The 27,942-nt window shown below is 39.2% G+C and overlaps 3 protein-coding genes and 1 non-coding gene across 6 annotated transcripts; all 4 read left to right on the top strand.

The window, feature by feature from the left end:
- Positions 1–9,783: 9,783 nt before the first annotated feature.
- LOC135651625 (probable xyloglucan glycosyltransferase 1) lies at positions 9,784–13,759 on the top strand. Its single transcript, XM_065171845.1, has 5 exons — positions 9,784–11,112; positions 11,206–11,514; positions 11,607–11,897; positions 11,992–12,105; positions 12,931–13,759. Exons 1-5 carry the CDS (start codon positions 10,321–10,323, stop codon positions 13,549–13,551), a joined length of 2,127 nt encoding a protein of 708 aa, XP_065027917.1. The 5' UTR covers positions 9,784–10,320; the 3' UTR covers positions 13,552–13,759.
- Positions 13,760–16,048: 2,289 nt separating this feature from the next.
- LOC104000403 (uncharacterized) lies at positions 16,049–16,712 on the top strand. The gene is made up of 2 exons (XR_010501574.1): positions 16,049–16,237; positions 16,353–16,712. It is a non-coding gene; the product is annotated as an uncharacterized LOC104000403 (transcript).
- Positions 16,713–18,274: 1,562 nt separating this feature from the next.
- LOC135651262 (pentatricopeptide repeat-containing protein At2g29760, chloroplastic-like) lies at positions 18,275–21,081 on the top strand. Its single transcript, XM_065171229.1, has one exon. It carries the CDS (start codon positions 18,893–18,895, stop codon positions 20,969–20,971), a length of 2,079 nt encoding a protein of 692 aa, XP_065027301.1. The 5' UTR covers positions 18,275–18,892; the 3' UTR covers positions 20,972–21,081.
- Positions 21,082–22,715: 1,634 nt separating this feature from the next.
- LOC104000405 (protein TRIGALACTOSYLDIACYLGLYCEROL 2, chloroplastic-like) lies at positions 22,716–27,627 on the top strand. Of its 3 annotated transcripts, XR_672855.3 has the most exons (6): positions 22,719–23,329; positions 24,347–24,676; positions 25,596–25,711; positions 26,592–26,682; positions 26,764–26,908; positions 27,338–27,627. XR_672855.3 is itself a non-coding variant. In XM_065170800.1 (5 exons), the coding sequence occupies exons 1-5, from the start codon at positions 22,835–22,837 to the stop codon at positions 26,854–26,856; spliced, it is 1,071 nt and encodes a 356-aa protein (XP_065026872.1). In that variant the 5' UTR covers positions 22,716–22,834; the 3' UTR covers positions 26,857–27,238. The 3 variants fall into 3 exon arrangements, 2 of the variants coding, with proteins under 2 accessions (XP_065026872.1, XP_009420710.2); XM_065170800.1 differs by lacking the exon at positions 27,338–27,627 and having other exon boundaries at positions 22,716–23,329; positions 24,401–24,676; positions 26,764–27,238; XM_009422435.3 differs by lacking the exon at positions 27,338–27,627 and having other exon boundaries at positions 26,764–27,238.
- Positions 27,628–27,942: the final 315 nt, after the last annotated feature.

Genomic DNA, 27,942 nt, shown 5'->3' with positions numbered 1-27,942 from the left:
AAGGTATAAATAGGGCAGCAACGTAGGAGAAGAAAATAGCCACGAGATTCCAAAGAAAAAGAGGAAAACAAGATAGAAAATGAAGAGAAAGAAAGGAAAGAAGATAAGGACAACGCGGAGAGGCTGTTCTCAATCATCTAGTAGTGTTCTATCTCAAGTTAGATCAAATCTATAGTAGACTCTTGCTGTGATTACTTGGGGAGGTTTTAGATATTGTAGGCAGTGACGTGATCCTTGTATCCTAGTTATTCTCTTGATATTGTTGTTAGGGTTTAGGGCAAGAGATTGAGTTTGTATATTCATTATTCTCATAGTGGATTATCTCTAGTTTGCCCCGTAGTTTTTACCCTTCACATTGGAGGGATTTTCCACATATATCTTGATGTTTTGTTTGATTGTGCTTCTATTTAATTCCGCTGCTTATTATGGTCTTCTAGTATTTGTTTATATACAAAGTTTATTCCTGTTTTATATCCCCATCAACTGGTATCAGAGCAAGGGGTTTTGGTGATTTAAATTTTATATTTAAATATGGAGGCCAGTAATGTTTCTAGCATGATTAGTTTAAATGGAAACAATTAGATGATATGGAAACGAAGAATGAAAGATCTCTTATATTGCAAAGATTTGTATGGATCTTTGCAGGGAATAGTGCAAAACCCATAACTATGACAGATGATGAATGGAAGAGGTTAGATCGAAAAACAATTGGATTTATTCGACAGTGGCTTGATGATAGTGTCTTTCACCATATTTCTACTGAAATTTCTGCATATTCTCTTTGGAAAAAGTTAGAAAGTCTCTATGAAAGAAAAACAGCTTGCAACAATATTTTTTTATTAGAAAACTTGTGAACCTAAAATATAAAGAGAGTGCTTCTATTGCTGAACATTTAAATGAAATGTAAAGTATTACTAACCAGTTATTCTCTATGAAAATGTCTCTTGATGATGAGTTGCAGGTATTGTTACTTCTCAGTTCATTACCAGAAAGATGGGAGACACTGGTGGTTTCCCTCAGTAATTCTACACCACACGGTGTTGTCACTATGAGTCAAGTAATAAGCAATTTGTTGAATGAGGAGTTGAGAAGAAAGAGTTTGACAACATCTCAGAATGATTCACAAGCACTTATCTCAGAGAACAGAGGAATGTCAAAGTCTAAAAGTAGTTCACGCATGGGTAAAAGCAAGTCAAGATCAAAAAAAGATATTGTTTGTTATAATTGTGGTGAGAAAAGACATTACAAGAACCAATGTAAGCAACCTAAGAAGAGCAAGGAAAAGGGAAAAGAAGTGAAGTCTATAGAGTCAAAAGATAATATCATAGCTACAATGCAGGGTGGCGATTATTTGATTTTATCTCCTTCAGATGATATTTTTTCTTGTGTGTGTTAGGATCTTGAGTGGGTGATTGACACAGGTGTTTCTTATCATGCTACACCACGGAGGTAGTTTTTTACTACATATAGGTCTGAAAATTTTGGTGTTGTCAAGATGGGCAACTATGGCACAGTAGACATCATAGGCATAGGTGATATCCATTTAAAGACCAACCTAGGCTACAAGTTGGTGCTTAAGGATGTGAGGCATGTGGTTGATTTGAGGCTGAATTTAATTTCAGTTGGAAGAATAGATGATGAAGACTGATAGCAGATTTCACAAAGGACAATGGAAGCTCAGTAAAGGTTCTCTTGTTATAGCTAATGGAAAGAAATGTCATACTTTGTACAGGTTGCAGGCTAAAGTTTATGGTGAGCAGTTAAATGTTACAGAAAAAGACTTCAGCATGGAGTTGTGGCATATGCGACTGGGACACATGAGCGAGAAGGGGCTGCAAGCTCTTTCCAAGAGAGATGTATTACCAGACCTCAGAGGTATACATCTGAACCCTTGTATTGATTGTTTGGCAGGTAAACAACATAGAGTTTCATTTACTAGTTCTGCTTTGTCTAGAAAAATGCATGTCTTAGACCATGTTTATACAGATGTATATGGTCCTTTGAGGACAAAAACTCATGGTGAATCTATTGATGTTCTTGGTATAAGTAGTGCACTTTATTTTGTCACTTTTATAGATGATTTTTCCAGGAAAGTTTAGGTCTATGCTTTGAAGACTAAAGATCAGGTGATTAATATCTTCAAAGAGTTTCATGCCAGGGTTGAAAGGGAGACAAAAAGGAAATTAAAATGCATAAGATTAAATAATGGTAGTGAGTATACAGGATTGTTTAATGACTATTACAGGTCACATGGGATCCAACATGAGATGACAGTTCCTGGTACACCTCAGCATAATACAATTGCAGAGAGGATGAACCGCACCATCATGGAAAAGATCAGATGTATGCTTTCACAGGCCAAGCTACCCAAAAGGTTTTGGGATGAGGCTTTGAGAACTGCAGTTGATGTGATCGACTTATCACCATGTACAGCCCTAGATGGTGATGTTGCAGAGCATGTATGGTCAGGGAAAGATGTTTCCTACAAGCATTTAAGAGTCTTTGGTTGTCGTGCATTTGCACATATTTCAGATAATGAGAGGTCCAAGCTGGATGGTAAGACTAAAGAATGTATTTTTCTTAGTTACTCACATGATCATTTTGGTTACAGGCTTTGGGATCCAGAAAAGCATAAGGTGTTTAGAAGCAGAGATGTAGTCTTCTTTGAGGATCAAGCTTTTGAAGATTTGAAGAAGAAGGCATCAATCAATACTTCTGCAGAAGGATTAACATATTGTGACCCAGTTATTCCTCTAGTATATCAAGGTGATGGGGGAGATGTGTAGGAAGATGGTGTAGAGCCTAACGTTGATCTACCTACAGGACATGTTGAGCAAGAAGAAGTAGGAGAGGAAGTTCCCGCAGAACCTCAATTGAGAAGATCTTCTAGACAACGTCAACCTTCCAGAAGATACTCTACAGATGAGTATGTGATGCTTACTGATGCAGGTGAACCAGAGAGTTACCAGGATGCAGTTGAAAGTGGGTAGAAAGAGAAGTGGTTAGTTGCTATACAGGAAGAGATGAATGCTCTTCAGAAGAACCACACTTATGATTTGTTGCTACTACCAAATGAAATGAAGGCCTTGAAGAACAAATGAGTTTTCAGGTTGAAGACTCAAGAATATTGTTCTCAACCAAAGTACAAAGCTAGATTAGTTGTGAAAGGTTTTGGTCAAAAGAAATGTATTAACTTTGAAGAGATTTTTTCTCTTGTTGTTAAAATGTCTTCTATTCATGTTGCTCTTGGTATTACTGCTAGCCAGGACTTGGAGGTTAAGCAGTTAGATGTGAAGACAACTTTCCTTCATGGGGATTTGGAGGAGGAAATTTATATGGAGCAACCAGAAGACTTCAAAGTTAAAGGTAAAGAGAACTTTGTCTGCAAATTGAAGAAGAGCTTGTATGGGCTAAAGCAAGCTCCAAGACAGTGGTACAGAAAGTTTGATTCATTTATGATAGAAAATTGATACAAAAGAACGGCTTCAGATCATTGTGTGTACCAAGGTCTGTCGTACCGTATCGTACCAGCGTTTCGACCCGGGCTCGGTACCGGTACGGTACGGTATATCGCTCAGTACACCCATGTATACCGAGCACTGTAGCACTGCTACAGTGCTATAGTGTAGTGTTACAATGCTATAGCTATAGTGCGGACCGGTACAGGGCTGTCCGTGTACCGTTGGCCTGTCGGACCGGTACGTACCGGGCGATACGATCCAATATGACAGATCTTGGTGTGTACATCAAATGGTTTGGTGAGGATTTTATTATTCTCTTACTTTATGTTGATGACATGCTTATTCTTAGAAAAGATATATCTAAAATTGATAAATTGAAGAAGGAACTGAGTGAGTCTTTTGCAATGAAGGACATGGGGCCAGCAAAGCAAATACTAGGTATGCAAATTTCCCGTGATAAGAAAAATAAGAAGATTTGGTTGTCACAAGAGAAATACATCGAGAAGATATTGGAAAGATTCAGTATGAGCAATGCAAAGCCAGTTGGTTCTCCTCTTGCAGGTCACTTCAAGTTGTGCTCAGAATAGAGTCTATCAAGTGATAAGGAGAATGAGAAAATGCAAAAGATTCCTTATGCTTCAGCAGTTGGAAGTTTAATGTATGCAATGATATGTATGAGGCCAGACATCGCATATGCAGTTAGTGTTACTAGCAGATTTCTTACAAATTCAGGCAATGAGCACTAGGCAACAGTGAAGTGGATTTTTAGATATCTCAGAGGGAGCTCTAAGGTTTATTTAAGCTTTGGAGGTGGACCACATGTGTTGACAGGTTACACAGATGCAGATATGGTAAGAGATATAGATACGAGAAAGTCTACTTCATATTATGTACTTACTTTTACAAGGGGAGCTGTGTCATGGCAATCCAGGTTGCAAAGGTGTATTGCTCTCTCCACCATAGAAGCAGAATATATTGCTGCTACAGAGGTATGTAAAGAAATGTTATGGATGAAAGAATTCTTATAAGAATTGGGGCTGAAACAGAAAAATTATGTGGTGCATTGTGACAGCCAGAGTGTCATCTATTTGTGTAAGAATCCAATGTTTCATTCCAACTCAAAGCATATAGATGTCAGATACCACTGGATTCGAAATGTATTTGAAGAGAAGTAGTTGCAACTTCATAAAATTCACACAGATGACAACAGAGCAGACATGTTGACAAAAACTTTACCAAAAGAAAGGCAAGAGATATGCCGACAACTGGTCGGCATGGCTTCATATTGAGGAGTCATGGGACAGTCTCCCTTATGGGTTGAAGGGGGAGGTTGTTGGGCTGATAGCCCACAAATTCAGCCTATAGTGGCTTGGGTAGCCCACAGCCCATACCCTCTCTTAACCTAACCCTAATTAATATTAGGGGGTGTGGTGGCTGCGTTTTAGAGGCAGAAAAAGGCATAAATAGGGCAACAACGTGGGAGAAGAAAATAGCCACGGGATTCCAAAGAAAATGAGGAAGACAAGGACAACGCAGAGAGACTGTTCTCAATCATCTAGTAGTGTTCTATCTCAGGTTAGATCAAATCTATAGTAGACTCTTGCTGTGATTACTTGGGGAAGTTTTAGATATTATAGGCAGTAACGTGATCTTTGTATCTCAGTTATTTTCTTGAGATTGAGATTGTTACTAGGGTTTAGGGCAAGAGATTAAGATTTATATATTTATTATTCTCATAGTGGATTATCTCTAGTTTACCTTGTACTTTTTACCCTTCACATTGAGATTGAGATTGTTACTAAGGTTTTCCACATATATCTTGATATTTTGTTTGTTTGTACTTCTATTTAATTTCGTTGTGTATTATAATTTTCTAATATTTATAGATTATTCCTGTTTTATATTCATCTTGGCTTCCTCCACCACATTGCAGCCTTTGTCTAGAGTCAATTGCTGTGGATTTGAATTGGTCCAATACATCACCTCAATCTTAATCAACATAGAAGACAAAGTCCAATCTCATGTGGCACCTCTTCCAATAGGCACATGAAGCCTAGACAGACTCTTAATGATAAGGAGTCTTGTGCTTAGAGGATTCCATGAGCTTTTTGGATTACTATCCATTTCATCTCACAAGACATAACTCATGATTTGATGGGATCCACATCCTCCTTGTGCCATAACTTTGATGACACTAACTTCATTACATTACAAACGTGGTTGAGATTGGGCAATGGATTGCACATATTTCACACCACTCATCTACAATTACATGAATGGGGCCACCTTTCATGTATATATCATACACCAAACTTCAGATTAGAGAGGCAAATGCTAATACTTGGATTTTCCAAATTAATATTAGTGAAAGAAAGCATGTTTTTTTTTTATGTTACAGTAATAAGCTCTCCTGTATGGCTTTATCTGCTGACAATTACTTCACTATACTTTGTGGAATAAAATAGTGCTGCCTTGGAGACAAAGTAGCCTTCCCAGTGCAGACCAAATGGCCATAGTTTTTTGAGTAGCTGCAGTATGGAGCTCCTGTTCATGTCTTCGTGTGGGTTGAGTGGAACCTTCCTCAAGAAAAGCTGTCAAAAAATATCACAAGCAAGTCACTCAGAGAAATCATGCATGCGAAGACTGCAGCTGTAATGCACTCACGATGATGATAGGAAATTCCTACACCTCCATGCTTCCACTGCAAGCATCATTTGGATCCACCTAACACATGCAGTGATTCCCTTCTGCCATTCAACCTGGTAGGCGTTCCTTCTCTTCTCCCCACTTGTCCTTCTCTGAACAGTCAACAAGGAATATTGCTGGAGTATCTATCAATGCAGGGTTTCAGTCCCAACATTGAGCTGGAAGAAGAATGCAAGAGTATCCATTCATTTGAATACTAATCTGCAATCATATATAGTCAACCAATTAAAAATTAGGGATTGGTGGCCAAGAGTTTGTAGTGTATCTACCTTCTACAAGATGTCCAAATGTCTTTTGTCAAACAAAATGTTCCTAGTTTTCATCTGAACAACTGTAAATAATAAAATAACTTTAAAGGTTGTAAGTTGACAATAGATACAAGAAGTCATGGGATCAGTAGGCAATCCTATTCATTAAAATGTTGTATTTTATGTTAGGATCATCCTCTTTTGTATTAATTCAAGTCCCATGCAGTTCTCCTATCCCAGAAAAGAAAGAAAAAAAGAGAAGTGATGCATTAAACAAGCTGAATATGTTGAGGAACAAGCCACAAGTTTGACACCATTTTCACATATTTAACAAGAGCTTTTAAACACAATAATTAAGCTTTTGCAGTTACATTATGCAAAGAACACAACAAAACCTATATTATATATTAAAATAGACTTAAAATGTTCCTTAACTTTTGCCAAAGGGAAAACAAAACTTTGACCATTTAAGTATCAGCTGTTGTATAATATACTGGTCTAAAATCTTCCTGCTTGCTTTACACCTGTAATACACTAAGAACTCTGCATAGATAGATGACATTTGCATCCTGCCAAAATTGAGGATTCTGCATTATATGTAGTAATTAATAAGTTGATAGCATTTGAAAGGCTCCTTTGATCAAGAACAAAAATCCTTCAGGGCACTGCACCTTGACATTTGTAATGATGCCACCATATCACTCTGTTACAAGATCAAAATTCCAGACTAGACTACATGCTTACAGATGCCAAGCTGCAATGCTTTGAAGGATTCAACTCATAGTTCATGGAACAGGAAGGAACCAACCCTTTCACACAACACATTACATAAAAATAATAGAATATTAAGTGTTGTCACTTTGCTTGCTACATAGAGTTTGGTGTAGTACATGTGTCAGAAGGTTTTCAGCATTTACTGCAGTCCAAAACCTTCTGCTTTATACATTGAAAAAACATACGGAAGATCGTAGTTAAACAAACAAAAAAAAAGGAGAGGCTAATTATCTGTTGATCGATAAGACTATAATGATTAAGAAGAAAAGAAAATAATGACTAAGAAGTAATATTCTTGCAGTCAGTCAATAATCTTGCATCCATTGGTATATACATACCTGAAGATAGGTCTGAAGAGTTCAAACTTCAAAACACTCTCGAACGTTGGAAAAAGGGGGCGACTCCATAGCGCCTTTCTCCGTGGAGTGGTCGTAAGGAAAGCGAAAGCTCAAAGCAAAATAACATATAATAATGACACCGGCGAATGGCTACCGCCAAAAAAAGGGCGCAGACAGCAAGACAACGCGGGCACGTCACGGGTCGGGTCCGCGTGGGGCCCCTGATCACGGGCGCCTGCTCTGCTGACGCTTGTCGCGCGGCAGAGCTCCCGAGGCCGTCCTGTGACGGGCCGATCCGTTACCGCACGACGACGATGTCAGTTGCCGAACGGCAAAATGGTAGAATTTCAAATTTACCCTCCGGTCATTTTGTTGCTGTCTACTTGGGGACGACGACGACGCCTGTCTTTATGGACGGCCGAGATCCGATCTGAACACCAAACTCTCGGCTCTCTCATTCCTTCCATAAAAGGATTTTTTTATCATCGAAAAAAAAATATAAATTGAGATCTGATATAGTTTTAAGTAAAATATAATGCATCCTTATTTTTCATTCGGGCTAATTTGATAATGTAAGGGGCTTGAATCCAATCGAGATTTAGAGGTTTCATGGAACGATTTGATAAAATTGTGTTGGGTAGTATTCTACAAATGTTCTTAAATTTATAATAAATTTAAATGATTTTGAAAGAAAAATAGAAAATTAACTCTGAAGAGTATGAGAATCAAATGCTCATAAGTCCGTTGAGTCTTCCTTATCTTTATAAGAGTTTTTTTTAGAGCTCACATATTTTGAAATGATAAAATCAGATACGTTCAAAATGAAAAATTATCTCATCATCATACTGATATTGGTAGAGTCATGAATAATCAATTTGCCATCATCATCCAAAAAAATAAGTACCTTTACATATATTTCCTTCCAAAGTTTTGGAAATAGCATATTTGCTCTTTTAAGATTTAATATCCACCAAATGTTATTTTCGTTGAAAACTTGAATATAAAAGAATAAAACAAAAATTACTTAATTTAAGGATGAATAATATTTCTACAAGGAGTTAATAATATTTGCAGTTTCAACTTTGTGATGCTAATTGACGGTTGACGAAAATTAATGACCGCGATATTTATGCAACTTTGACTTCTATAGGACTTTGGAGGCAAATATATGCAAATTTACCCAAAATAATAAATTATTATCACACAAGTGTCTTACGGTAATCTTACTAAAAAAAGATAGCAATCTATAGTGGCCGAATTATTTAGGATCAATTAATTTTTTTGTTTATCGACACAAGAAATGTCGAGACTTATTTTGATGTTGAAAGTGTTTTTTAAGTACCTATATTACCATCCAAGTATAATGAAAATGTATTATGCTGGAATTATGCATATGTGACATGATACCATAGGTAAGAAGTTTTTATGGGGTAATTATATATTAGGTTTTAGTTTGACCTTTTTTACATTTTGATCATTAGATTTAAAATTTTATATTAAATTTTATATAATTATAAAAATAAAATTATTTAATTTTATTTATCCCAACGTTGATGATTTTATTGACGAAAGATACAATACGTGACAATATGTAAATGAATGACACGTAAATAATAAAAAAAAAGATAAGTAATGATCGTTGACAACGATACGATGGTTAATCCTATCGATATTTATTTGAACATCGACGATGATAAAAAAGAGCCATCTATATTTACATAAATATCGGAGGAGAAAAAAGAAGCAGGTGAAAATGTGACGTTATTCATGCACGTATTATTGTATCTTTCATTGATAAAATCGACGATTTAGGATAAATAAAATTAAATATTTCACTTTGATATTTCAATATAAATTTTTTAAACTTAAGAAGTATAATGCTAATGAGATGTGTATCTTTTTCGATAAAATCGATGATATTAAGGTAAATAAGATTAAATATTTTATTTTTATAATTAAATAAAAATTTTAATATATAAAAATTAACATATTAAAAGATATAACTAAAAGAGGAATATGTAATTAGTCAAGACTTTACGGTGCATTTAGGAGTTGTTTGCTATATTGTTTGTCGAAGAAATCAACGGTCAAAAAAAGGGAATTGCGCCTTCAATTACTTCACATGTTCGTCGGGGTGTCTTTTTCACATAATAAATTTTCCTTTTAATTTCTCGTTAGTTTCTTAGCATACTTTGAGCTGCGCTGGAGAGAAAGAATCCATCTTTATTGGAATAAGGGAAACCAATAAAGAAAGAGGAGGAGGAGGAGGAGGAGGAGGAGGACCACCGTTTGATCGCGTCCGAGTCGCATCTCCAGCTGTAACCCCGCTTTCCTCCAACACCATCGAACGCGTTAAACGCCACCCCACCCACCTCCGCCGCGGCTTCGTACTCCATCGCGGTAATCTTATCCAAGAGTTAAAGATCCCATTTTTGTGCCTCTGTTTTCTTCCTGTCTAAGATCGGTGGGGTAAGTGTTGAGCTGTTTTTGATCGGATTTGTCGTCGTGCCCTTTTTATTGCGGGAGGGGAGAGGAGAGCGGCGGCGGCGGCAGCAGCAGCAGCAGCTCGTCTCAGAACGATGGGGAGATAGAGAGTCCGACGGAGCGTGTCTTCTTCTTGTGAAGATTTCGCCTTTTTTGGGTCTCTCCCGCCGGGCGAAGACGCATTGCGTTGTCAAGCTTCGGTTTTGATCTTTAGTCTGTGAAGAGACAGAGATCTCGGCATCAGATTTGTGGGAAAGGTGGGATCTTGGTCGGGGTCCAGGTGTGGTTTGTTCTTGCGAGGAGGAGGCAATGGCGCCGTCGTTCGACTGGTGGGGGAAGGATGCCCACCGCGGGACGTCGGTGATCGTGAAGATGGAGAACCCCAACTGGTCCATCTCGGAGATCTCCTCCCCCGACGATGACGAGGAGGAGTACGGCGTCGGCGGTGGCGGCGGCCAGGGAGAGTTTTCCGGAGGCGGGGCGAGAAAGGGCGGCCGAGGGAAGAACGCGAAGCAGATCACGTGGGTGCTCCTCCTCAAAGCCCACCGTGCCGCCTGGTGCCTCACCTCCCTCGCCTCCGCCGCCGTCGGCCTCGCGTCCGCAGTCCGCCGGCGCGTGGCCTCCGGGCGGACCGACTCCGACGCCGCCTCTTCGCCGCCGGAGGAGAGCCCCGTCTTGCGCACCCGGTTCTACTCCTGCATCAAGGTCTTTCTCTGGCTCTCGCTCCTTCTCCTGGGATTCGAGGTCGCCGCCTACGCGAAAGGTTGGCATTTGGGCGCCGCCGAGCTGCAGCGCCTGGTGCTGCTGCCTTCTTCCTTCGGCGTCCGGGGGCTCTTCGAGTCGCTGTACTCCGACTGGGTACGAATCCGGGCGGAGTACATCGCGCCGCCGCTCCAGTTCCTCGCCGACGCCTGCGTCGTCCTCTTCCTCATTCAAAGCGCCGACCGCCTCATCCTCTGCCTTGGTTGCTTCTGGATCCGCTACAAGAACATCAAACCCATTCCGAAGCAAGCCATTGGATCCGAGTCCAAGGACCCCGAGTCCGGCGGCGAGGATTTCCCGATGGTGTTAGTCCAGATTCCCATGTGCAACGAGAAAGAGGTGAGCTCGGCAAAGGTTTTTGACGTCACGAATCTGATTCCACGACTTTTCATGGCTAAAGCTATAGTCTTCTTTGCTTTTGGCATGTCGCAGGTGTACCAGCAATCGATCGCCGCAGTGTGTAATTTGGATTGGCCGAGATCCAACATCCTAGTTCAGGTGTTGGACGATTCCGACGATGCCACGACACAGGCATTGATCAAGGAGGAAGTTGAGAAATGGCAGCAGAATGGCGCCCACATTTTGTACCGGCACCGGGTGATCCGACAAGGTTACAAGGCTGGAAATCTCAAGTCGGCCATGAATTGCAGCTACGTGAAGGATTATGAGTTTGTGGCCATCTTCGATGCCGATTTCCAGCCAGCCCCGGACTTCTTGAAGCGGACCATTCCTCATTTCAAGGTCGGCTTCAAGAACCAATCTGAACAACATCCTTAGCGTGCATAATGCTGAAGTATATGTAACTCATGGCTTTTGCCTGTTGGGACTTGCAGAACAACGAGGAGCTTGGTTTGGTGCAGGCGAGATGGTCTTTTGTAAACAAGGATGAGAACTTGCTGACCCGGCTGCAGAACATAAATCTGTGCTTCCACTTTGAGGTGGAGCAGCAGGTGAATGGAGTATTCCTCAACTTCTTCGGGTTTAATGGGACGGCTGGAGTTTGGAGGATCAAAGCACTGGAGGATGCAGGAGGGTGGCTGGAGAGAACGACGGTGGAGGATATGGACATTGCTGTCAGAGCTCATTTAAAAGGATGGAAGTTCATCTACCTCAATGATGTGGAGGTACTGTATCTTTAGGATTGTTCAACACTGAAGAAGAATTCAGGACCGAATCAAGTCTATGAATGCTTACTTATTCTGAATCTTCTACTTGCAGTGCCAATGTGAACTGCCAGAGTCATACGAGGCTTACAGGAAGCAGCAACATCGATGGCATTCTGGCCCGATGCAGTTATTTAGACTTTGCTTGCCAGACATTATACGATCCAAGGTATAATTCACCAAGTTCACTATTTCAAGTACACTACGATATGAAGCAACATTTTTAATGCCTTCTTTACTAAATATAACCTTCTTAGTTAGTTCTCCCAAAAAAAGATGAAAGTATCTGAATTTCTGTGTCATTGATACACATCAAAATCACAGAAAAGACATGCCCGACAAAGCAAAATCATAAAATTGTGTGGCTTTAAATTGGCTATGTTTCCAATTAAGAAGTTGTTCGATTCCTGCCATCTTGAGAAGCAAACTATGCTCAATTCAATAGATATACTCATGCCTTTTATGTCACATTGAGATAGTATTTTCACAGGAATAGATCAAATTGAACTTGGGTATTGGGGTTAATATTTGAATCCTGTATCTTGAAGAATTTGAAATGATATCAGTAGAATGTAACTCTTTTTAGTTTCCCTTTTTTCAGTACGTTAGCGTACTATACATCTGATACTATCCTTGTCTCCTGTGAGTTTTTATTCATATTGCCATGTTTCTTTGGTTCAACATATCCCGAACTTGGGTATGGAGGTCGACCTTGCATTGCTGTAACCATTTTGTAGAGGATATATTTCTGCAGTCTGATAGTTTCAATGCTTTGATTTTGTTCCCTTGTTTTTGTTGTTCTTTCTTGATGATTCAAGTCAACCAATGTTACCAATTTTCGTCGGTCTATGTATTACTGAATTCTGAACCCTGAAACAACCAATTTTGTTGAAATTTCAATCTTTTTTTGGGTTCATACTGAATGTTTTTTCTCCCTGAAATGATCTGTTAAGGAAATTCCTTATGCCGACAACCTATTTAATCTATGTTGCAGATTGGATTCTGGAAGAAGTCAAACTTGATATTTCTGTTCTTCCTCCTGCGGAAACTAATATTGCCTTTCTACTCCTTCACCTTGTTCTGCATCATCCTTCCCATGACAATGTTTGTCCCAGAAGCAGAGCTCCCCGCATGGATAGTCTGCTACATCCCTGCCACCATGTCCTTCCTCAACATCCTGCCTGCACCAAGATCCTTCCCTTTCATTGTCCCATATCTCCTCTTTGAGAACACCATGTCCGTGACCAAGTTCAATGCCATGATCTCGGGCCTGTTCCAGCTCGGAAGCGCCTACGAATGGGTCGTCACCAAGAAATCAGGCCGGTCCTCCGAGGGTGATCTATATTCTTTAGTCGAGAAAGAGCCTCAGCAGCAAAGAGGGGCCTCAGCACCAGACCTTGAAGCTGTTGCAGAACTAGAGCCCCAGCCTAAGAAGAAGTCGAAGAAGAAGCACAACAGGATCTATCGGAAGGAGCTTGCACTTGCATTCCTTCTGTTGACAGCTTCGGCACGGAGCTTGCTGTCGGCCCAGGGCATACATTTCTACTTCCTCCTCTTCCAGGGCATCTCATTCCTCTTGGTGGGTCTCGACCTGATCGGCGAGCAGATTGAGTAAAAGAATCAGAGTAATCCACAGTGATGTTCATCATGAGGGCTGAGCAGTGGTATCACATAATCTTAGTAAAGGATTTGATGTAAAATTTCCTCACTGTGGAGGTGTAGATAGTCCCACTTGTAGCCTGTAAGATTTCATTCTTTCAGGTCTTATTCTTTTGTAAGATTTTTTCTTTTTTGGTTCAAATTAAATTTCACTTACAGTTCAACATGCTTGAATGCTTTTATTACCTAAGAGAATTTATATTCTTGTTCTATTATAGATTCAATGGTAGAGATATTGCTACAAAATGTATTTCTTATAGTAATGTCAGTGAAGTCAATTAACATACTTGAGTCAACAGAACAAAAGGTTTTGAGGAGGCTTATGGTGTGAAAGAGTAGGGAAATTGGAATATCAGTATGCCATCAAGATGAATCCAACTTAACTTATCATGCAAAAAAAAAAAAAAAAAAAAAAAAAACAACTCTGAGGCAACAAAATAAATAATCATACAAAGGAAAAATGTGTCTGGCCAAGACACTGATCTATCTAAGCTTTGAGCATCATCAATGAACAAGAGAAATGGCTGTTCTTTATCCCCAACTTTTCTTATGTATATATGTTCATCACAATCACAATACTAACTATTTTTAGTTTGGTCAACTTGAAACAGCAACTGAAAAAAAGTGAAAAGAAAGCAAACATCAATGAATGTTAAGACCTTCATTCCATGATCTTTCAGTGTAATTTGATGGATATAATATGCTTATAATAGAACAAATCAAGTATTTGTCCACCTCCTAAAACAACAAAGAACCACATGAATCTGTCAATGGCAATGAACCAAGGGATCAAGTTATCAACAGTGACATGGTTGTGATGCTTTAGATGATATAAGATGTTTACGCCCAAGTTTATGATACTATATCTATCGGATTTTTATAAATTAATTTAATTTATATTTTTTTTAATTTTATTATGAAATTAAACCAGATATATACATAATAAGATTTCTATCTAGAAATCTAAATCAATTTCCATTTGTTCTTGCTGCCAACCCAACTGAATCCAATAGCCCAAGCCATGGAAACCCTTGGAGGCACAAAACCCTAATAAGAAACTATGTGGCAATGCCAAATTAAATTTAATGTGAGGAAAAATTATATATAGTTTCTCCATCCACATGATCACAAAAAATAAACCTTAAATTTAAAGTATGCGTGACCTCAGGAGGACGGAAGCTAATTAGACAAAATGTCATGCTCATCGGACACTGTCATTGTCATCATCGTCATGGTGGGAGAAGAGTTAATGAAGCACAACGCATGGGATTCAATGCCAACACTGCATTCGCACGGTGCCGAGCATTGCAGCGTGGGGTTGGTCGTTCAGATCAAATCGAATTCACAATAAATCTGATTGAAGGTATTATTTTTATTAATAATATAAATTTTTAATTTTAAAAATTATAAATAAATTTGATTGAAGGTATTATTTTTATTTAATTGATCAATTTAAATTGAATTAATTTTAATTCAAAAGATATCAGTCAATTCAGGTTGATTAATCAAATCAACATAAATATCTAATTTTATTAATAATATAAGTTTAATTTCATAAATATTATTGTGTCATTTAATTGGATCATTTAATTGAATTGATTTATTTTTAAAAAAATATATTTAAAATTTTAAAATTATAATCTAGTTAATCAATAGAATTAATTGATTTTGAGTCGATTCGATTAGATAATCCGAATTGATTCCGGTTTAAATAAAAAAATAGTTTGAGTTGATTCAGCCCTTAATGATTTGATTCGAATTGATTTGAACTTATAAATCTCATCACTCACAAAAATAAAAGATTGATTTTGGCATCCTTTCAAGATCAATACTTGGGAATTAGGTTCATATATTGGTTCGATCGAACACGGGCCAATCAAATCAAGATGGGGCCAATGATCACGTGAAGTAAGCAGCCAACCACATGAGACGTTGTTCCTGATAATTAAGTCACTTGATGTCCTGCTATGTACCCAAAATAGACGGCTGTGATTGCTACCGGTCTCAAGACTGTGTATGACACAAGCATCCCGATTTAATGATTTGGACCCATTATCTTCTTGGTTGAATCCAATTAATTTTGGTCGGTGATGAAGTTATGATCCAAATTATGAAATCTTTTATTAAGATATTATAGTGACATGATGTTATTTTTTTATTATTGTCATTACTATGTGTATATATAATGATGAGATGATAAATGTTGGAGTGATGAAAACAAATGTAGAATGATATATTGTAAATATCATAATGCTGGATTTGTATAAGCATTGATGAATGTAATCTCGTCTACGGTTGAAACAATCCAACACAGCCGCCAAAAAGCACCAACTTCAGATTGCAATCACAATGAAAGAATTCTATAATCATATAATTTATTGATCTGAAAAAGAAAAAAAAACATATATTAAAAGAATCTCACCATACTATTTAAACACCCTCAGCCCATCCATTCCTCACCAATTCCCCCAGTCTCTTCTCTTCTCTCTCTCACTCTCTTCCTCCTTTCTCATATTCTTCTGAAGTGAAACATGTCCAAGGAGGCCACCTTTGTGTTCATTTCTTTCCTTCTCTTTGCATCTTTTCTAGCCCATGCAGGAGGCAGGCCACTGCCGGTGGATCCAAAAGAGACCAGTCTTCAGGTACTTATCAGGGCTGTCTCTGCTTCGATTTCAGCTGTTTTTGGAGAGAAAGAAAGAGAGGAGGAGAAGTATAGTTCGATTTGACATCTTCTTCTTTCTTTTGTTGTTAGTGCAGGGTGTTGAGAAGGAGATGACTGAGAGAGTGGAAGAATGCGTGGGAGTTGGGGAGGATGAATGCTTGATGAGGAGGACCCTGGTTGCACACACTGACTACATCTACACCCAGGAGCACCATTAAGATGGGTGGTTTAGTTCTTCGGCCTGTGGATTGTCTGCCACAAGGATTTCATCTATTATTCTGCTTAAGCTGGAATTGATAATATTTGGGTTTTTAGAATCTAAAGTTTTAGGAAACCTAAGAGAGAGAGAGAGAGAGAGAGATAGAATCATCATATGCATGCCATGTAAAACTACTTGGATTCTATGTCTATGTACTTCAGTGTTTATGAAATCCAACCTTAGAGAAGTTGTTTAATATACATGTAGTGAATATTGATCTTCATGTTCATCAGAAGAACACGATTGGAAGTAGAAATCTTTATTTCCATCATACAAGTGCATGTATCAAGTTGATTCTGGTTGAAGCTCAAGTTGCTCATGGTATCACCATAAGATGATCTCAATCCAAGTTTGTTTGGTCAAAGAAATTTGTCACAAAAGAGAACCTGTTAATGAACATTCCAATCTCTGTTTCTGTCTAATGTCCACCAGCTCATGCAGCAGAGAAGAAGTTAGCTTCATGCCCTTCCATGAGATAATATTTAGCTGATGTAATGCTTGTTATTATATCATAATTAGTTGCTCCATCATCCTAAAGAAGGTTAAACTACTGCAATATAAGCATTTTTAGTTCATATCTTGTAATTCCAGTTAGATGATCAAAGTATATAGTTTGACACACTGCATTTTCTTCTTACAGTTGATGATGATATGTTAACTCATCATAAAGTATTCCAGAATGGATTGTTGCTTCCTTGTTCTTCATTATTGCCTGGGACTGTGTGATCCACTTCATGGAGATAACATGATACTGACTTGGTGATGTTGGGTTCCCTGATGTGCTGTGAACATATAGTGCTTCCATTGATGAGATTCCTTTTCTCTGTAGTCATGTGATCCTTCTTTGGCAGACATGAAGGCTATTCGATTGTGACCTGGTTGGAGTTGGGTACTCCCAACCCTGTGAACTTGTACAGCTTCTTCCGTTCATCAATTCTTTTATCTGCAGTCATGTGATCTTTCTTTGGAAGACCTTCTGATGATTGTACTGCTTTCACCAATTCACATCATGTAGTCAATATCATCCTTCAAAAGTTTACCTGAATCTTTTCTTCATAAACATTCTTCCCATTCTTAGATGTAATGTCATTTTTTATCTGATTTATATTTTTTTAAGTGGTGAATGTCGATCTTGACATCAGAATCTTACAGTGATTTGATGATGATGTCTTTCTTAGTCAAGTTAGCTAGCACCTAAACTCTCATATATAATGTGAGACTCTTCATAAACTCTCATGATTAGCGACGACTATCATCATCATCATCATCATCATCATCGTTCTCATTATTATTATCATCGTCTAATTAATTTATTTTATTTATGCTAGATTTTAATCAGATCTATTCAACCTCCGATCACTGCATTTCTAACACAATTCTTGGAAGTATATTTAGCTGCGAAGATGCATTCTCAGTGTCCAGCCTGCTTAGATTTTGCTGCAAAATTGATGAGTTGATCTATTTATATCTTGTCACAACATGAGTTAAAAGATGTAAGCTAGCAAAGGTTCAAAATGTGGGATATTATCTATGTATTCCGATACCATTTGGCAGCGTGATGATTGAGAGCGTTATTCTTGTTACCAACCATATGGAGAGGGACTCGAACGAGTAACATACACATACTATCATCATCATCATTATCTTTAAATTATGAGGTTTTATTTTATTTTTACGAAAGACAACAAGCATGCTAGTCAAAATCTTTATCAATCACATTATTTAATATCCTCAAAATTTTAATATTTAATAAATAAAATTGAGATATCATCATCATATCAATATTTTAGACATAAAAAATTATTAGATAAAATGATAAAAAGATTGAATTATATATTTCTCATGTAGAAAATAAAAGTCATATACCTAAATACCACTGCTTTGAATACATAAATAACACAACCATAAAGAGCAAAAAAAAAAAAAAAAAAATCTAGAATGGATCATAGAATTGAATTAGTCAATTATCAAACTAAATGGTTAAAGCTCCTAAATTATTTAATCGAATCAAAAGAAAATTAAGCAAATATTAAGTGTCATGTCACATTATATTAGAGAGGAGGAGCCATTTTAAGGTTTTTTTCTCCTCCAATTTCAAACAATTACTCAAAATAATAATTAAGAGTCATTTCTTGGACGTAGCGCGGCTTCGACTCCGCCCTCTCACTTCTCCTCCTCTCCGTTCGCTCCCTTGACCACCTCCTCCTCCGCATGCCTTCGACTCCGCGCTCCCTTCTTTAACTTTCCCATCCGTGCTCACCTTTCTATCCTCCTCTTCTTCCTCCGTAGTCCCTGAGTAGATTTATGACATTTGGACAATCCACGAACTGCCAATTCTTTTAGATCCTCCACGGGAGGATTCATCCCAAAGATTACATGGTTCATAAGTTGCCAGTTGTGGATCTCCCACCCAATGTTAGCCTCAGGTTCCTGAAGTCCTACCTCAGCTCTGGCCAACTGGAACGTGCCCGAGACCTGTTCGACAGAATTCCACACCCTGATTTGCGCTCGTTGACCATCTTGATCTCTGCTTTCACAAAGAATAATCTTCCCAAAGAATCCATAAGGTTCTATCGGAGGCTTCGGGAAAACAAGGGCCTCGAGCCTGATCGTTTGGTTCTGCTTTCTGTGGCCAAGGCATGCGCCAATTCTTCCGATCTCGTTGAAGCCAAATGGGTGCATGAGGAGGCTGTCAAGTTTGGATTTTCCTCGGACCTTCTCCTGGGTAATGCACTGATCGACATGTATGGGAAATGTGGATTTCATGACGGGGCTAGGAGAGTGTTCGATGACTTGCCGCAAAAGGATGTGGTCTCCTGGACTTCTCTCATTTCGGCTTGCAGGAGTTGCAGGATGCCGGTAGAAGCATTGCAAGTCTTTAGTGATATGTTGCATCTTGGAGTAAAACCAAATTCAGTCACTCTGTCAACTGTCCTTCGTGTCTGCTCGGAGTCAAAGGCATTGGATGTTGGAAGACAAATTCACTGTCAAGCACTTAGAAGGGCACTCGAGGATGATGTATATCTAGGTAGTGGACTAGTGGATGTGTATGCTAGTTGCTCAAGTATCAGGCAAGCCAGGATTGTTTTTGATACAATTCCATACAAAGATACTGTGTCTTGGATTGTGATGTTAGCTGCTTATTTTGTCGATGGGGAATGCGAAGAGGCTCTGAAGCTATTTGAGCTAATGAGAACTGGAGGGGTTGCTTTGAGCTCTGCTTCATGGAATTGCATGATCAGTGGGCTTGCACAAAATGGAAGACCAGAAGAAGCATTCAGAATGTTGGGTCAAATGCAACAGTTGGGGTTCAAGCCTAACCATATCACAGTGGTTAGTGCACTGCCAGCTTGCTCCTACATTGAGAGTTTAAGAAGAGGGAGAGAGATTCATGGATACATTTTCAGGCACCAGATTTTGGAGGGTATGGTGCCCTTGACAGCTCTAGTTCTAATGTACGCCAAGTGTGGGGACTTGGATAAGGCCAGAGAGGCCTTCAACCAGATGCCCAGGAAGGATACAGTTGCATGGAACACAATGATCTTGGCAAATTCGATGCATGGGTGCGGTGAGGATGCATTAGCAATATTCCACCAAATGCTAGAATGTGGTGTCAAACCTAATTTGGTCACATTTACGGCGGTTTTGACTGGTTGCAGCCATTCACAGCTTGTTGATGTAGGCAAGTCGATCTTTAATTCAATGAGCACACAACATGGTCTTCAACCTGATGCTGATCATTATGCCTGCATGGCTGATGTCCTCTGCCGTGCTGGTCATCTCGAGGAGGCATATGGATTCATTCAAAGCATGCCCATGCAGCCAACGGTGGGCGCATGGGGCGCATTGCTTGCATCATGTAGAGTGTATAAGAATGTGGATTTAGCAAAGATTGCAGCAGCACATCTTTTTGAAATTGAACCAGAGAACCCTGGGAACTATGTGTTGCTATCAAACATACTAGTTGCCGCCAAGCTGTGGGACGATGCTTCTAGCATCAGAATGTTGATGAGGGACAAGATGAGGGATAGAGGCGTTACAAAAGTACCTGGATGCAGCTGGGTTCAGATAAGGAACAAGGTTTGCACATTTGTTAAAGGCGACGATAGGAACGCTCTGCGAGACGAGATATATGGTTTTCTGAAAGAGATCAGGGAGAAGATGCGGCTGGAGGGTTATCTTCCTGACACTGATTACGTTTTACAGGATGTAAACAAAGAGGAAAAGGAAGAATTGTTGTGCAGTCACAGCGAAAAACTTGCGGTTGCATTTGGCATTCTTAACTTGAAAGGAGAATCAGTCATTCGGGTGTTCAAGAACTTGAGAATCTGCGGAGATTGTCACAGTACCATCAAGTTCATGGCCAAGATAATTGGGGTGCAGATAATTGTTAGAGACAATGTGAGGTTTCACCATTTCAGGTATGGTTCTTGTTCGTGTCGGGATCTGTGGTGATCTATTGAATTGCTTCATCTGTGATGATCTCTGAGGTTGAGGAGTTATACTTGTTATGGTTAAGTAAATTAAAAGAGTCAAAATATTTATATAGTGTCAATTTCATGCCACCATAATGATGCACTATGGAGTTTGGCTCATCATAGGAATGATGCCATTTGGTTCTGACTAAATGCTTTAAGTATATGAGTCTTAGCCCACATGGGATACCTATTTTTCAAACTAAATCTATCTTAGATCCAGTGATTTAAAAAGGCGCTCGAGTGAGGTAAGGCGAGGCCCGAGCGCCTCGCTTCACTTCCAGGCGACGCGCTTCAAAGAGGTGCCGCTTGGGCGCTCGCCCGAGCCCAGGCGCTGGGCGCTTCGGGTGAGCACCTGAGTTAAACCACGCGACTAAATCAGGATTTTAGGTCTGGTTCGGTCTTGGTGCTTTAGTTGGTTCAATCGAACAAATTAAAACTGATATCAGCTGTCGCTGCCCAACCCTAACCCTGCTCGTTGCCGCTGCCACTCCCGCTCCTACTGCTCGTCGCCGTCGTTGCTCGCTACCGTTGCTGCTGTCGTCGCTCGCCGCTCCCGCTGCTCGCCGCTCCTGTTCTCGCTCCCGCTGTCGCTGTCGCTGCTGTTGCCGATGTCGCTGCTCGCCGCTGCCGCTGTCGTCGCTCCCGCTCCCGCTGCCTCCTTACACTCCCGCTCCCGCTCTCGCTGCCGCTGCTGTTGCCGATGTCGCTGCTCGCCATTGCCGCTGTCGCCACTCCCGCTCCCGCTCCCGCTGCCTCCTTACACTCCCACTCCCACTCCCGCTCTCGCTGCCGCTGTTGCTTCCTCTTTTCTTAGTCAGCACCCCCTTACACTCCTCTTCCTTCTTCTCATTCAATATACTATTAACAGTATACTAATAATAGTATTTTTATTTATTAGATTAATAATATTTATTTTAATTATTATATCTTAGATTTTTTTTAATTTAATAGCATATTTTTTATTTAAAATTTTAAAAAATTATATTTATTATTTATATTATATATTTTTATATTTTAGCGTCTCGCTTCGTTCTGGCGAGCGCCTAGCGCCTCGGGCATTTTTGGATCTTGACGGCTTTTGCCGCCTAGCATTTTTTAAATCACTGCTTAGATCTATCCCAATCTTATACATAATCCACCTTCGACTAACTCTAGAAATATCATCGGAGCATTCCTAACACTGACACCTAAAGCTTCTCTATATAAGGTGGAGAGAAGAAAGAGAAGAACGTACATTGTCACCTAAAGCTTCCCTATCTATAACCAGATAATTATTCTCCAGATAATTTCTGATTCCAGAATATTTGATGCTTTGGTCTATGCTGATGTGTTAAATCTGATCAATCTATTTTGCTCTTTTTTGACAGGCTAACATCCATGTGTAAACACATAATATTTGTGATCCCAGTTTAATCTCATATTAGATAAATGATGTTTGAATTTTTCTATGGAATTACATAGGAGTATTATCATTATTTTGGATGAAAGCATATTGGATACTTATCGTAGCTTCTGATATACATGTATTAGTTATATATACAGTATGATAATCAATTTCTATTAATTATTAATTATTATCAATATGTTAATCAAAACAAAGTAATTGTTTTTGTTTAGCAATGGGTAAAGTGGAAGTATAAGGCCGTCGATAAGCGGCCCGGCCCACATTGTTCACGTGTCACTCGGTTTCCACGTGCTCTCAGCGAGCTTGTCGCCTCTCCGTCTCCGCTTTCACGTTGCAGTCGCTCCGTCAAACATGTCTTCTCCTCTCTCCTTCTGTCAAACCATGCTTGTTTTCTAGGGTTTCGCTCTTTGAATCCGTCGGACCGAGTCGAATCCAATGTTTGCCTCCGCCAATTCGGTGCTACCGCCGCCGTTTCTCCCCTCGGCCTGCAGTTCCCTCAGTTCTTCCCACGCCTTGAAGCGTTTCCTTCGGGTTAAGGCCGCTTCGGTGGGCTCGGGTTCCGATGCGAACCAATCGCCGTTGACGTCGTCTGCGAAGGGGAAGAACCCGCTGGCGGCCGTCCTGGAGTTGCCGAGGTCGCTGTGGTGGCACACGATGCAGCCGCTTGGCGACTTCGGGTTCGGGCGGACGAGCGTGTGGGAGGGCGCGGTCGGGCTGTTCATGGTCTCCGGAGCGGTGCTGTTTGCCCTCGCCATCGCCTGGCTGCGGGGAGTCCAGCTGCGGTCGCGGTTGAGGAAGTACCAGGTGGTGTTCCAGTTCTCCCAGGCGTGCGGTATCTGTGTCGGCACCCCCGTCCGGATCCGCGGGGTGAATGTGGGCAGTGTCGTGCGGGTCGATTCCACTGTGAGGAGCATCGACGCGGTCGCTGAGGTGAGTGCGCTTGCATGAATTCGTCTGGTTGCACTTGGTTTGTGGAATTCGAATGTCCTTGGAAAACCAATGTATTGAGGACAGTTCATGCGGATGTTCTAATTTTGACTCATTTCTTGTCGAAAATGGAAGGAAAAAAGATTAGAGGGCAACTTAAATATCACTGCCTACAATGTTAAAATGCAACATATTAGTATCTCTATATGAATAATTCACTTATTGTCACCTTTTCTACCAATGTACCATGAGATCATATGGCACACAAGTACTTCTTGTTTCAAGTGCTAAAGTTCATTTGCTTTCAGGCTTTCATTATACATGAGCATATTTTCACTTTGTTAGTTCCGCATATCTATATTGAACTGCTCGACATGTATATGAGTCCATTTGAATTTTAGTATATTCATAAGCTTCAATCATCCAACATAATCAAAGATAATGATCTAACTGATCTGTGTGCACTCTGTCAGGAGAATTTTGTTTTCATTCTAAGTACTTGGCCTTTAGAAAATTTTGTTTTGACAGTCTTAATATTCCCAATAATCAGGTTTTGACCTAAAGTCGCAAATTCTCAATATCTGTGGGAAAGTTCTAATCAATGTCAATGTTGTCTAACCAGTACTCTTTACTACTTTTTTATATGTTACTCTTTCAGCACAGCTCTTTTCACTACTCTGGTTCAGTTGAGAAGTGTTAGCTTCACTATGTTGATGAGTTGGGTTAACTTTCGTACCATGTTTTATTTTAAGAGAGATTATAAAACCTCTGTCATCATTGTAAGCTAAAAATCTAGTAGTTGGATACTAGAATGCTAAAACTTGTCATTTTCTCTACAACACATTAAACACCTATACCATGTGGATTCCTGATGCTGCTGCATCTCTTTATTATATGATGCACTAAAGTACTAAATATTGATGTATGATGTTGATAATAATATGGTGAGAACTTTTTCTATACCTGAGCTTCTTAGGTTGGTTGATTCCAAATTAGTAATTAACCTTAGCTTGATGGTAGGTTGAAGATGACAAAATTATTTTACCTCGAAATTCTTTGGTTGAAGTGAATCAGTCTGGCCTTCTTATGGAAACTTTGATTGATATTACACCACGAGATCCACTTCCTGAATCTTCTGTTGGTCCTCTTAATGCTGATTGTGTCAAAGAAGGTCTAATTGTTTGCGACAAAGAGAAGATAAGAGGACAGCAAGGGGTAAGCTTGGATGCATTGGTTGGAGTGTTTACCCGTCTTGGACAAGAAATGGATGAAATTGGTATTTCCCGAAGCTATAGATTGGCTGAAAAGGTGGCATCTGTTGTAGAAGAAGCACAACCTCTCCTTGCAAAGGTGCGAGGAAGTTTTTTTAACTTTTTTAGAATACCTTATAGTAAGTATCATTCTGCATCTTTGTTCTGCTGATCAAAAAAGTTTGGTGTTTTATGTCTGAAATCTATCACATCTCCATAACCAGTGGCTCTGCTATATTCTTTTATCAGATCAGATGTTATTTCACTAGAACATCCAAAGAACTTATTTTCTTTAAAGGAAATATCAAAAGAAAAAACAATCTATGATCATTGAACATCATGAACTTCTTTAAATTGCAGAGATTTACCTTTTCCTGGAGGCTCATTGTCTTGGTTATTCTAATCTATTTCAGAATTCTGATATGTTCTGTAGCTTAATAATCACTCGTGTAATTATCCTACACTGGAGCATAAAAGCATGAGATTATGCCTCTTCTATTGGTTCTCACTAGACTTGCTTTGCTCATATATGTTTTGATTTTCGTTATAAATGGATTTTTTAATTACTATCATATTGTTAGATATATAGGGTCATTGATAATTTGGTATGGTTTTATGCCTAAATAAGGTGTCTGTAGATCCTCATGTTTTTTAGGCCATTCAGAAAGTGTGGGTTTTAGCATGTGTCAGTCAAATTTTCTCAGTAGTCTAGAATCTTTAGATAACAAATTCTGGTGTTATTTCACAATTCTTGTGCTTGTGAACCAAGGGTGTCTCACACCTAACTTTTTGAAGTCGGTACATCAGCATGAAGTTTGAATCATTTCGTTCCTGCTGGGCAATGAGAGGAGCTTCACTTCATTATCATGCTATTTTACTTCAAAAGAGATTTTCCATTCATAATCTGAATTATTTTGCATTTGTTTTGGTTGCTGTTCTTATTTCATTATTTTTTCTTTCATAAAAAAAATCAAATTTGCATTCTTAAATATGAAGAATTTGTTGTAGTGACGCAACAGATTGAGGCCTTGGCTGAAGGTGTCCAACCTTTGTTAGCTGAGGTACGTGATAGTACTCTGTTGAAGGATGTGGAAAATTTAACCAAGAGTTTAGCTGAGGCAACTGTGGATTTAAGGTATAACCTTTTAATATTACCAGTATAAGGTAGTTCATTTGTTTCAAATATTGTCAAGTGCTTGCATGCGCATGCTTATACGAGTTGCCATTGACGTTACATATCAACAAGCATTATCGTAACAGAAATAGATTTGTGTTAGATACAACAAGCTCTTATTCCAAATTTTTGTGGTTGACTAAAATGAGCAGCCAAGCGTATAATGATCTTGTCATGTGATTGAATTAGGACATTCATACGTGTGTCGCCTGCTCATGAACATGAGAAGACTCAAACCCATAGAATTTGTTTGGAGACTATACACACACACACACACACACGCGCGCGCGCGCGCACACACACACACACACACATATGTGCAGAAATAATTCAGATTAGAAAGATCTTTCCTTTGATGAATAAAATTTGCTATTGCTCTTTTCATGTTTTCGTCATGTTGAAGCTGTTTCTGAACCCCTAACTAATGTCCTGCACATCCTGAAATTAGCACATTGATTTCAACATTTAGCACAAGGCTGTTGCAGATTAGATACTGCTTGTAGAATAGGCTCAGGTTCAGTTCACAGGACTTTTATGAAGCACTAATGCAACTGTCTTCAGGAGATAGGACAAATAGTATAAAAGAAGCTGTCACCTGATATTGGATCAAGAAGAAAGACACACGAAATTTATGGATGGTCTCACATACTGATAGAGGCCCATTTGTGGATGGGAAGGCAGGCTATAGTTTTCTTTCTTTTTTTTTTTCGGCTTAAACTTTATCCTTGTTGTATACTTCTATCAAAAGCTTTTCTATGTAGGAAATTTCTTTTGTAGATGCAGCCTTGAGTTTCATGTGAGACATTCGTGTCCACAGTCACTAACTTTTAATATTTTGCAGGACGGTTCGGTCAGCCATCCTTACTCCTGAGAATGCTGAACTAACTAGGCAATCTATTTTCACCCTCATATTTACTCTGAAGAACATTGAGGTGAGGCATCCATGTACTCTATTTGAAATCTTGTTTCTTAACAAAAAACTCTTTAAGAAGTACTCCTACATGTCCTTTCAGAGTATTACCTCAGACATCTCGGGCTTCACAGGCGATGTGGCTGCAAGGAGAAATTTGAAGATGCTAATTAAGTCCCTTAGCAGACTTTTATGATTGTGTTGGAGTCAGGCTTTTGCCAGCTTATCTCTGGAACTTTTAACCACAGGTATGCTTGAAGGACTTGAGCATGGAAAACAGTATACTGACTCTATCATGAGAACCAGTATCTCAAATTTGTCATGTGAAGAGATGCATCAGATGCTGCAATTTGTTGCTGAGGAATGAAGTTTTCATGTTGTTTCATCAATTATTACAAAATGAGATGAATTCAAAAAGCAGGAATGGACTGATTGCTTTTGAGTTTTAATTTTATTCTGTATTTCCAATATGTTGGATGTATTCATGAAGAGAAGATGATCATCATGTTGTAGATCTTTGTTTCCATACTGGAATGAGCACTCCTTCACTCTCCATCCATCAGCAGTTGGCTTCTCAAGATGTGGAATCAATATAATTTCAGTAATTTGGGTCTGGATCGTCAAATTTATCCCAGCTCAAACCGTAATTATCTTTTTGTTGCTCTTTATGGTTACAGGGAGTTCAACAAGTGCTGTGCCAAAGCTGCGTAAGAGCTGCTGGAACTGATAGATCTTAAACTTCAAAGATGGAACCTGCTTCATCAATCTTTGCCCTTGGTGTTGGCCTGTGACCAAGATTCCCGGCAGAAATGGTAAGCAACATAGTTTCTTTTGATGTGTATTTGTAAATGAGCATCTTTTCAGGTGTCCATTATGGTTCTTAGCTACCGAGATTATAAAAACGTAGTTGTCGGACTTTGAGCTCTCCTTAGTTCAAATGTCATGAACTCCATTAGAACAAGCAAATATAATTCTTAAGATGGTGATATATTCTGATACATAACAAAGTTTGGACTCTTCTGTTGTACAAATGATCACCATACACATCGTAAAAATTATCTGCAGTATGATACGCATTGATGACATGTAGCAAGACATATAAATTGAACTTTAAGAAATGAGTGTTTTGCAGGGCAAAAATGAAGATATAAATTTTGGCCCTATAGGCTATTTGGTTGCTCAAGTGGACTACCTATATATATATATATCCCAATTAATTCTGAAAGTCGAACACTAAATATGGTGATTTTTGATAGACTTTATTCATAGGGGACCATTCAAT

The sequence above is a fragment of the Musa acuminata genome, chromosome BXJ3-10, assembly GCF_036884655.1.
Source record: "Musa acuminata AAA Group cultivar baxijiao chromosome BXJ3-10, Cavendish_Baxijiao_AAA, whole genome shotgun sequence".
Taxonomy (NCBI): domain Eukaryota; kingdom Viridiplantae; phylum Streptophyta; class Magnoliopsida; order Zingiberales; family Musaceae; genus Musa; species Musa acuminata.
The sequence above is the reverse complement of the archived record's forward strand: the minus strand, read 5'-3'. Positions and strand labels throughout refer to the sequence as shown.